At 44.4% G+C, this 11,940-nt stretch overlaps 1 protein-coding gene across 1 annotated transcript in view; it reads right to left on the bottom strand.

Annotated features, from left to right (window-relative positions):
• Nucleotides 1-255: 255 nt before the first annotated feature.
• doc2a (double C2-like domains, alpha) overlaps nucleotides 256-11,940 on the bottom strand; it is a gene marked incomplete at both ends in the record, with an annotated part of 147,162 nt that continues 135,477 nt past the window's right edge. Inside the window, 3 exons of the mRNA XM_083650127.1 lie at nucleotides 256-392; nucleotides 3,895-3,991; nucleotides 7,521-7,602. Coding sequence (XP_083506253.1) covers nucleotides 256-392; nucleotides 3,895-3,991; nucleotides 7,521-7,602 — 316 coding nt within the window. The remainder of the gene's footprint in view (nucleotides 393-3,894; nucleotides 3,992-7,520; nucleotides 7,603-11,940) is intronic.

Consider the following 11,940-nt stretch of genomic DNA (forward strand, 5'->3'; position numbering starts at 1 on the left):
GTGATGGGCCCAACGAGCATCTCCATCTGGACTACTGATGAATCATGAAGGCACACCAGCATGCAGCGGCCATTTTGACCTCATTCTGTTCTCTCGCCTCCTCAGTGGAATGTATCCTACGCGTCTCCTCTTGGTTACTACTCTTTGATTCCTGAGTCCACCCCACATACTGGACTGTATATTGACCAGCGGCTCTGCTCCGTTAACCCTTTCAAGGCGCTCCCCTGTGGAGCCGCGGGAAGCGTGGCGTGCATGTTAGTCGTGGCTCAGGGTGTGGGGCAGCTCGTTGGTTAGGATGTGCCAGCGCTCCACCCGCTGGCCCTGGTTCTTCAGGCATTCCGTCCAGTGACGCAGAGCGTCGCCCTGGGAGTGACAGCTCAGACAGATGCCCCCTAACACAAACACACACAAGGGGAACATAAGGACGGTTGATATAGCTCACCACCGAGAGATAAGGCTCTTTCACACACAGATCGCGCAAAAATTGCCGTTTAGGAGTCCCGCAAAGCTCGCACCCTCGCCACAGAAATTGCTTTCACACAGCGCCAAGCAGCACGGCCACTTTCCCGTGCTGCAGTGTACTTTCAGGTGAAATCCCCTGCTCCCGGATTGAAAGGCGAGCGGAGGGATTTCCAGCTCCTCCTAGCCCAAATAAATATTTTCATAGGTTAGTGTAGCCTAGGCTACTGTATGATGAACGAATTAATTCAACAACAATACTTCCCTCCCTCCTTCTCCTAGTCCGCTGAGCTGGGAGAGGATAGGTGCACTCGGACTCGCCAAAACGGGCTCCGCCGCCGCACTCGCAAGGTGGGCGGGCAGATCGATATGGTGTCCTACTAAAATTGAAACGATACACGACCGCCCGCATATCAAACAGCTGCAGTCTGCATAACGTTCGTCGGGGGAATAGTATGGGCTATAAATGCACATGACTAATAACGTTAGTAGTTTTTGTAAGGGAATGCACAGAGCTGATTTTGAGAGGGAATAACCTCAGACCAACTCGCCACAAGTCAAGTCAAGTCAAATTTTATTTATATAGCACCTTTCATACACAAAGGCAATTCAAGGTGCTTTACAAAAAAATAATCGAAAAAACAAGCAGCAAAGCAATGCACATATAAAAAACACATAAAAAACACAGCCGACAGTTTTAGTTAAAATATATACTCAAATTAACAAACATGAAACATTATTTCTGTTTTAAATAAGTTACAAGGCACTCTTCAGTATTATTATTACATGTACAGTCCATTTGTTGGAAATGTACAGGAAAAATCTTTTTAAAATTACAGGCCGAGAGAGGCAGTAGTTTAGTAGCAGTTAAAAGCAAGAGTAAACATAAAGGTCTTTAGCTTGGATTTAAAAATAGGCAGAGTAGGGGCAGATCTAATGTGTTCAGGGAGTTTGTTCCAGTTATGAGAGGCATAGTGGGAGAACGCGGCTTCACCATGTTTAGATTTGGTCCTTGGGACAATTAGTAGACCAGTGCCTGAAGATCTCAGGGATCTGGATGGTTCATAGTGTAGAAGCATTTCAGAGATGTAGTGTGGGCCTGACCCGTTGAGAGATTTGTAAACTATTAGCAGAATTTTAAAGTCTATTCTAAGATTTACTGGCAGCCAATGCAGGGATTTGAGAACTGGTGTAATGTGTTCAGCTTTCTTGGTTCTTGTTAGAACTCTAGCAGCCGCATTCTGAATGAGCTGAAGTTGTTTAACAGCTTTTTTGGGAAGACCATTGAAAAGACTGTTGCAGTAGTCTAGCCTGCTAGAAATGAAAGCATGAATTAGTTTTTCAAGATCTTGTTTGGACATATAGCCTCTAATCCTTGCTATATTTTTTAGATGATAGAAGGCAGATTTTCTTATAAGCTTGATGTGGGAGTTGAAATTTAGATCAGAGTCAATAATAATGCCAAGATTTTTTACCTGGTCCTTTGGCTTCAGAGATAGGGATTCGAGGTGAGCAGTAACTTTGAGCCTATCTTCTTTTTTGCCGAAGACAATTATCTCTGTTTTGTCTTTATTAAGTTGGAGAAAATTCTGGCACATCCAATCATTAATTTGCGCAAGGCACTGACACAGTGACTCTATGGGGGCATAGTCATCCGATGAGAGGGCTATGTAGAGTTGGGTGTCATCTGCATAGCTATGATAAGCTATTTTGTTTTTTTGCATAATTAGGCCCAGAGAGAGCATATAAAGGTTAAACAGGACAGGACCTAAAATTGATCCTTGGGGTACCCCACATGTCATTTTGGTTTGGTCAGATGTGTAGTTGCCAATGGAGACAAAGTAGTTCCTGTCTTGCAGATAAGATCTGAACCACTCTAGGACCGTGCCGGAAAGCCCGACCCAGTTTTCCAGTCTGTCCAATAGAATTTCGTGGTCAACCGTATCAAAGGCAGCGCTGAGGTCTAGTAACACTAAGATTGAGATTTTACCTGAATCAGTGTTCATTCGGATGTCATTTATAACTCTGATAAGCGCAGTTTCGGTGCTATGATGGGGTCGGAAGCCTGATTGGAAAGGATCTAGGAGGTCATTGGAGGATAGAAAGGTATTGAGTTGTTGGTAGACAGTTTTTTCGAGTATTTTGCTAATAAAGGGAAGATTTGATATTGGTCTGTAATTGCTGATTATAGAGGGGTCGAGGCTACGCTTCTTTAGCAAGGGCTTAACAACTGCAGTTTTTAGAGATTTTGGGAAAATGCCTGTAAGAAGAGAGGCCACAGACAGCTATAGCCCTCTGAAGCTTATTATATCCGTTAATTGTAGCCTTCCTACTAATGTCAACATCGTTTGAGCATAAAGCCTAACCGCACGGAGCATTCCTCCTGGCGTCCCTGCAGTCATGATTGTATAGGCTACTTTTTTTACTTTCACTCCTGCACTTTTCTTGATCACATGAGGTGATTTCCCCCTGTAATTTTTTTATGAATGAGCTGACCATTCCCACCTTTTCCGGCTCGCTGCGACGACCTTTCAAGTGGAGGCGGGTTGCCAGGTAACCCGGCGCTGTTACTACCTCCCGTCGCGGGACAAAAGGCGTAAAACAATTGTCCACCAAAGCGCATTCACGACTTTCACATCGGAGGCGCGAATCCTATTTTCCGTGCATTTTTCGGCTTTCAAGGCCGGTGTGAAAGAGCCTATAGTTAGTTACATTTTAGCGCTGAAACGCCTGCTTTGGCTTGTGGCAGCCAATGCTCAGTAGAATTATCACAGGCATGCACTTGTGCCCGCCGCCAATTTGCATTGCGCACGGCGTTAAACGAGCGCAAACGCTAAATTAGCGCTTTTGGGAAGATAGAGCCCCATGTTTTCTCGAGCAGATGCACTGGAACGTATTTAGATCGGAAAACTCGGAAATACCGTCGGAAATATCGACTTCCGACTTGCAATGGAATTTTGTTATTTATTTTTTCAGTGTAAATATTTTGAAACAAATGTTGGCACAGACAGCAAACAGTTGAGAGGGATTGATAAGCCAGTCATTGGGTCAACAACATTTTGTCCAAGGTAAGTCTTGTGTCATACAGCATCACATGATGTACAGCATCACATGACGTACAGCATCACATGACGTACGGCATCACATGACGTACAGCATCACATGACGTACAGCATCACATGACGTACAGCATCACATGACGCACAGCATCACATGACGCACAGCATCACATGACGCACAGCATCACATGACGCACAGCATCACATGACGCACAGCATCACATGACGCACAGCATCACATGACGCAGAGCATCACATGACGTACAGCATCACATGACGTACAGCATCACATGACGTACAGCATCACATGACGTACAGCATCACATGACGTACAGCATCACATGACACCAGCCTCAGCCCCAGCCAGCTGTCTCACCTATGAAGTCATTGGAGCGGCCCAGGTCGTAGTCCCACACCGTTATCTCCAGCGTCTTGTTGGCCAGCTCCGATAGGGAGATGTCATAGAAAAACTCCTGCAGAGGACACATACAAATATACTACACCGGCCCGATCCACACTGGATACTAACTATACCATCTTCTACATCACATAGCCGCATAGAGAATTTCCACTCAGGATACTGCATGGGAATTGCTGCAAAAATCCGCTTCACAGCAACGCAAAAATAATAAGCTCCTAACCTCATTATGAAAAGCGCAAACCAGTGTCCTCATTAGACACCGTATCCTGTTTACTGTTGTTCCCCCCAAATCCATTTCCATGGCATCCAACCACTCTGTTTGATTATCTACACTGTAAAAACCAGGGAGGGACTGGACCCAGAGAGAGAGCCGCTTGGCTGGGTGATTTCCCGGGAAGACGGCTGGAGACAGAGAGCTTAGGCTGGTCTGATGTGAGACAGACAGGGGAGCTGGTCTGATGTGAGACAGACAGGGGAGCTGGTCTGATGTGAGACAGAGAGGGGAGCTGGTCTGATGTGAGACAGACAGGGTAGCTGGTCTGATGTGAGACAGAGAGGAGAGCTGGTCTGATGTGAGACAAGACAGGGGAGCTGGTCTGATGTGAGACAGACAGGGGAGCTGGTCTGATGTGAGACAGACAGGGGAGCTGGTCTGATGTGAGACAGACAGGGGAGCTGGTCTGATGTGAGACAGACAGGGGTGCTGGTCTGATGTGAGACAGAGAGGAGAGCTGGTCTGATGTGAGACAGACAGGGGAGCTGGTCTGATGTGAGACAGAGAGGAGAGCTGGTCTGATGAGAGACAGACAGGGGAGCTGGTCTGATGTGAGACAGAGAGGAGAGCTGGTCTGATGTGAGACAGAGAGGAGAGCTGTCTGATGTGAGACAGACAGGGAAGCTGGTCTGATGTGAGACAGAGAGGAGAGATGGTCTGATGTGAGACAGACAGGGAAGCTGGTCTGATGTGAGACAGAGAGGAGAGCTGGTCTGATGTGAGACATGGTCTTATGTGAGACAGACAGGGGAGCTGGTCTGATGTGAGACAGACAGGGGAGCTGGTCTGATGTGAGACAGACAGGGGAGCTGGTCTGATGTGAGACAGAGAGGAGAGCTGGTCTGATGTGAGACAGACAGGGGAGCTGGTCTGATGTGAGACAGACAGGGGAGCTGGTCTGATGTGAGACAGAGAGGAGAGCTGGTCTGATGTGAGACAGACAGGGGAGCTGGTCTGATGTGAGACAGACAGGGGAGCTGGTCTGATGTGAGACAGAGAGGAGAGCTGGTCTGATGTGAGACAGACAGGGGAGATGGTCTGATGTGAGACAGAGAGGAGAGCTGGTCTGATGTGAGACAGACAGGGGAGCTGGTCTGATGTGAGACAGACAGGGGAGCTGGTCTGATGTGAGACAGAGAGGAGAGCTGGTCTGATGTGAGACAGACAGGGGAGATGGTCTGATGTGAGACAGACAGGGGAGCTGGTCTGATGTGAGACAGAGAGGAGAGCTGGTCTGATGTGAGACAGACAGGGGAGATGGTCTGATGTGAGACAGACAGGGGAGCTGGTCTGATGTGAGTAATACAGCGAGGGAAGAAGCAGGCTGGTGGTAATGGGGGTTTCGGGGAACGAGGAGCGTGTGAGATATTAAAGATATTTCCTGTGGGCTTTGGTGAACAGCAGGAGTCAGAGGTGCAGGGAATACATATATATATATATATATATATATATATATATAGAGAGAGAGAGAGAGAGAGAGGCGGGGGGGGGGGGGTACTATGGGTATTCCTGCACTATCTGCACCATGCTGCTGTCTGTATCTATACTGTACATACAAACAGATACCTTTTAAATAGCCTGCATTTGTTCATAAGTTTCCACTTATTTGTATTTATACTTGTTAACTTCTTCTTCTGTGGTGATTTATGGCAGTTGGCATCCTGCATGTTGCATTACCGCCTCCTTCTGGATTTATCCATTTGTCCATCTCAGATCTCTATACTTGTTCACCGCAATGTCCACATCTTCTCTTTTTATTTGAAGTTACTTTACTTACCTATATTTTAAAAGCATTTTTCCCCTTCTTTGTACTTCTTGTTAATTTGACCTACAGTATATATATATATATATATGTATATATGTATATATATATATATATATATACCGGTATGTATGTATGTATGTGTATATATATATATATATATATATATATATATATATATATATATATATTAGGGCTGTCAAACGATACATTTTCTTAATTGCAATTAATCTTGCGATTAATCGCATCTTTGTATCGCATGTTTAATTAAAATGCCATTATTTTGCATTTTAAAGCATTTTTAATTCGATATTAATAATTCTTACCAGTGTGTCGTGATTGGGAATCAAATGAATGCAAATGTACTTTGTGATCTTGAATTTTAGATTTATTTTCAATTCAATAGAAGTGCAATGTAGACAGGAGGTAACAATGTCTACAAAATACATCTTGAACAGAAAATAAATGCACAATTGTAAACAGTGGCGCTGTGGGGCAGTCGAAACCCAAAATGAGCTCAAAACTTTGGCACTTCCATGTGAATAACGGCTCCGTATTGGAAACATTGGCGCCGTAGTATTGGATAACCTCCCAGCCGACCCCCGAGTCTCGCGTTGAGGCTACGGCGACGCTAGCTGCTCCAGTATGCTTAGCTTTTAGGTGATAGCTCAAACTCGATGTACTTTGGTGATATTTTAATTCCGTTTTACACAAGGTGCAAACTACTGTTGACTTGTCCACTGTGCCATTTGGGAGTTTTTTAAAGTAAAACGAGCCATTTAGAAGCATGTTGTTTTCCATGCCTGCAACAGCAGGAGACAGGAAACCGCTGCGACCGGCTTGACTACAAGTACGGGGGCATCGAAGGGACAAAATAGCAGCATGCGATTAACGCGATTAAAAAAGGAATAAGCGTTATGGTTGGCCCTTAATCACATCGCGATTAACGCATTAACGCTGACAGCCCTAATATATATACAGTATATATATATACTATTACTGATTCTTCAGATGAGGGACAAAAAACACGGTTTAGATTATTATTATTTTTTATTAAATTAATTTGAAAAGCATCTAATTGTCGACAAAGGTCTTAGCTATGATAAAGGAATAAAGGAATTGTTTTCTTATTAAATATTTTTTTGCTAAAGCATAATTTACTTCACCCAACTATTCATTCCAGGACTGTCTCATATGATTGCAATGTTACACAGCTGTTTATACACTTCTTCATTCTAGTATACCTTTAATTGTATGCAGTCTTTGTTACACTTGCTTTGGCAATGACAACTTATGTTTCCTATGCCAATGAAGCCCCTTTGAATTGAATTGAATTGAGAGAGAGAGAGAGAGAGAGAGAGAGAGAGAGAGAGAGAGAGAGAGAGGGGGGGGGGCAGAAAGAGAAGAGAGGATATATTGAAGCGTACAGTAGGTCTCATTAACGTCAACATCTGTGAGGAAGAAAAAGATGGGTGGAGAAGGCAGCGTTGGATTAGACATGCTGTGACAGCCTGCGGGGGGCGGGGGGGGGGGGGGGGGTCGTACCTCGTTGAATTCGGGGTTGAGGGTCTTTTTCATCACCGACGTTTTGTGCTTTGATTTCTTCAGTATGTCGGGCTTCAGGTATCTGAGGGGGGGGGGGGGAAGATTGTTTGATTTGTTTTTGATTTGGTGTTTTCACTTTTCAGCACGCACACCCATGTCCTGCAGGCCTATAAACATATCAACACTCACCAATATCAACTCAAATCTAGTGTCAGAAAGAAAAACATGAGAGAAAAAACACCAACTGCTACAGCAGGGCTGGTAGATAGATAGATAGATATTTTTATTTCTGTGTCATGCACCATATTCAAGGTGCCCAGCCCGTCTGGGCTTACAAGACACAAATCATTCAAGTTCAACAATACAAACAAATCAACAAACAAGCTACAAAATGCTCAAACATAAACAAGACAGAGTTATATATTCAGATGAACAGCTTCTCCATTCTGAGTTTCCAAGCCCTCCCAATAAACCTGGCCAAACTGAAGACTTCATCTCTGAACAACCATTCCAACTTCGCATCATCTCCTGACCAAAATAGTTCCGGTTTCTTATTTTGCATTAACTGAAATAGAGATAATCTTGGTTCCTCATATAGCGTACAATGAAACAAAAAATGAAATTCATCTTCCACAACACCTAATTCACATACAGTACAAAGTCTCTCCTCCTCAGCAATAGAATTGAACCTGCCAACCTCAATAGCCAAAGGGAGGGTACCCGTTCTCAACTGGGCACATAAAGATCTTCTGGATCTATCCAGGGGTAAAGTAACATAGGGTTCTGGAGTGAACATATTTTTAATTTGAACATATGTTCTAAGTTTTGGTTTGAGCCAGATGTCATTGGCCCATTTTTCTTTATAATCAAGAAATAGCCTATGTTTAATATAGCGAACACTACAGCGTAAACTGTTTCTGAAAATAAATTGCTGATCAGCTTCCCTGAACACATCATTAATATCATTACACCATGGATACTTATGTGCTTTATCCCAGTTAAACACTTGTTTTGCAACTCTACTCTCTGGCATATTAGATAGACGGTTCCACAATCTCAACATTTCACCTTTTTGTTTGATCAAACAAGGCTCCCAACCCATATCCCCTTGAAAAGCCAACACAGGTGTAAATTTATGTACCCCCAGAAAACATCGGATTGCACGATTTTGGATGGCATTCACCTTAGAAAATTCCTTTCTTCCCCAAACTCCAGCTGCATAAAACAAAACTGGTGACACACATGCATCATAAAGCTTAGAAAATGTAGCATAACCAAGATTTTTACAAGTTTTCACTTTACTTATTACTGAACCCAGGGCTCTACCAGCAGTGTCGGCCAACACACTGACGCCCTCTTCAAACGTAGAAAATTCATCAAAAGTAAAACCCAGATATTTATATGAACTGGTATATGCCAATGACATAGCTCCAACATGAAAATCAAAAATGCTTCTCCTTGTACCTGATTTCCGGAAATGTACAATTTGAGTTTTTTTCTCTATTAACTAATAATCTCCATTTCCTACTCCAAAGATTAACAACATTTAACATAATCTGCAGCTCTTTCTCATTCCCTGCTAGGAGAATTATATCATCTGCGTACAACAAAACATTCAAATTCATATCACCGATTTGCAGACCAAGATTTTTCATTTTAATTTGTTGGGCTAAATCATTAATAAACAAAGCAAAGAGGGTAGGGGAAAGAACGTCACCCTGTTTGGTATTTGCTGGTATTGTTTTTACCTTGTGAGCTGTGTGTGTGTGTGTGTGTGTGTGTGTGTGTGTGTGTGTGTGTGTGTGTGTGTGTGTGTGTGTGTGTTAGAGTTAAGCTACTCGACCCAAGCTCTTCAGAACGCGACTGGGACCGATGGACCGTCCGGGCCGGGCTCAGACACGTTGATGGAGCTACTGTCTGTCTGTGTGTAATCGGCTGGACTCTTATTTCCTATGTTATTGACAGCACCTGAACGTAACATAATGTAATGTAACGAAAGGCAATAAAATCGGCCAAGAGACATTATAGAGCAAAAGTGGAAACATGTTACAGTGGATCAAACACCAGGGATATGTGGAGTGGGCTAAGAACCATTACAGACTACAAGGGAAAGGGCTGCAGCAAGGGGGAGGTGCCTGCTTCTCTTCCAGATGAGCTGAACACCTTCTATGCTCGCTTTGAGAACCACACGAGGCAGGAGGCTACACTTGAGCCAGATAACTGCCCATTGCAAATATCTCAGTCAGATGTGTACAAAACCTTTAAAAGGGTGAACACTCGCAAAGCTCCTGGGCCAGATAATATCCCGGGTCGTGCCCTCAAAGTATGCGCCTATGAGCTGGCCGATGTCTTTACAGACATTTTTAACCTTTCTCTGGTTCAGTCTGTAGTCCCAACATGCTTCAAGAAAACCACTATAATTCCAGTCCCCAAAAAAACAAATGTAACATGCTTAAATGACTACCGCCCAGTAGCACTTACCTCTACCATCATGAAGTGTTTTGAGCGGTTAGTTAAAGTCCACATCACATCCTCCTTGCCCCCCGGACTAGACCCTCTACAGTTTGCCTATAGGCCAAACAGGTCCACGGATGACGCAGTAGCTCTTGCGCTGCACTCTGCCTTCTCCCACCTGGAGCAGAGGAACACCTACTTGCGGATGCTGTTTGTGGATTATAGCTCGGCCTTTAACACCATAGAGCCATTCAGACTGATCACAAAGCTCCGTGACCTGCGTGTCAGTACCTCCCTGTGCAGCTGGATCTTGGACTTCCTTTCGGACAGACCACAGGCAGTGCGGATTGGCAACACCACCTCCTCCACACTGACACTAAGCACCGGTGCCCCCCAGGGTTGCGTGCTCAGCCCCCTGCTGTACTCCCTGTACACCTATGACTGTATGGCCAGACACACCTCAAATACAGTCATAAAGTTCGCTGACGACACCACCATCATCGGCTGTATTACCAACGGAGACGAGTCGGCCTACAGAGCAGAGGTGAGGGCCCTGACATCGTGGAGTCAAGACAACAACCTCCTGCTTAACATCAGCAAGACCAAGGAGATGATTGTGGACTACAGGAGGCATCAGGGAGAGGGGCACCCCCCGCTCTACATCGAGGGAGCGGCAGTGGAGAGGGTCAGCCAATTCAGATTCCTGGGAATCAACATCAGTGATGATCTGACCTGGACACACCACGCAGGTGTTGTTGTGAAGGCAGCTAGACAGCGGCTCTTCTTCCTCCAGCGTCTGAGGAGGTTCGGTTTGGACTCAAGGATTCTGACCAACTTCTATAGGTGTACTATAGAGAGTCCTGACTGGCGGCTTTACGGCCTGGTATGGCAGCTGCACCGCCCTGGATCGTAAGGCTCTGCAGAGGGTGGTCAAATCAGCAGAACGCATCACCAGGTCTCAGCTGCCATACAGGACCTCTACAACCAGCGCTGCAGGAGGAAGGCTAAACGGATCCTCTCTGACCCCAGCCATCCCAGCTACAGCCTGTTCACGCTCCTGCCATCAGGCAGGCGCTACAGGTGCATCCGGACTCGAACAAACAGATTCAGAGACAGTCTGTACCCACAAACCATTAGGCTGTTAAATGGTTGTTGACTGGTTGCTTCTATTGCACTACAGCACACTTTTTTAAATTATATGTAGATTTGTCTTGTGTTTATGTATGTCTGTGTGTCCTGACTGCTATGTAATTGGGGCTCTGTTTTATGTTTGTGTTTACTAACTTGCTTTTATTCCTTTTATTCCTTTTTTTAAGAACTCTGCCTGTTTTTGTTTTTTTAAGACACTCTGCTTCCCTTTGATGTTTCTTTTATGTCTTTTTTAACAGTGAAGTTGAGTGGGGTTTCGAGCATAAGAATTTCATTGCAGGTGATGGATGTTTTGCATTGTTACCGGCATATGACAATAAACTTGAAACTGAAACTGTAACGTAACGTAACGTAACGTAACGTAACGTAACATATGGTGTAAAGCGTCTTTGAGTCCTTGAAAAGTGCTATATAAGTCCCATGTGTTATTAGTAAATTTGAGCTAAGAAAAAAAGCAGATAAATAACTACCTAAAAGCATTGTCACATATCCAATATTCTGCCTACAATTCATTTGACTAGATAACAAACAAGCAACAACAACAAAAACTCAGTTCTAGACTTTGGCGAGCCTTTTGCCTTTGCAGGGCAGAGTATCAGCAAAGCAATATATCATTCTAAGACTATACTTTTAACCTTATTTGCAGGAATACAATTTTTAAGGCTCAGTTTTCAAAATGAAAGTCAGAAACTGCTGCTGAGTACGACTCCCCAGAGCAATTTTGGTGGTTGATCATCCATGAATCTCTATAGCGGTGTGTGTGTGTGTGTGTGTGCGTGCGTGCGTGCGTGCGTGCGTGTGTGTGTGTGTGCGTGCG

The sequence above is a fragment of the Poromitra crassiceps genome, assembly GCF_964638095.1.
Source record: "Poromitra crassiceps genome assembly, chromosome: 13".
Lineage (NCBI taxonomy): Eukaryota > Metazoa > Chordata > Actinopteri > Beryciformes > Melamphaidae > Poromitra > Poromitra crassiceps.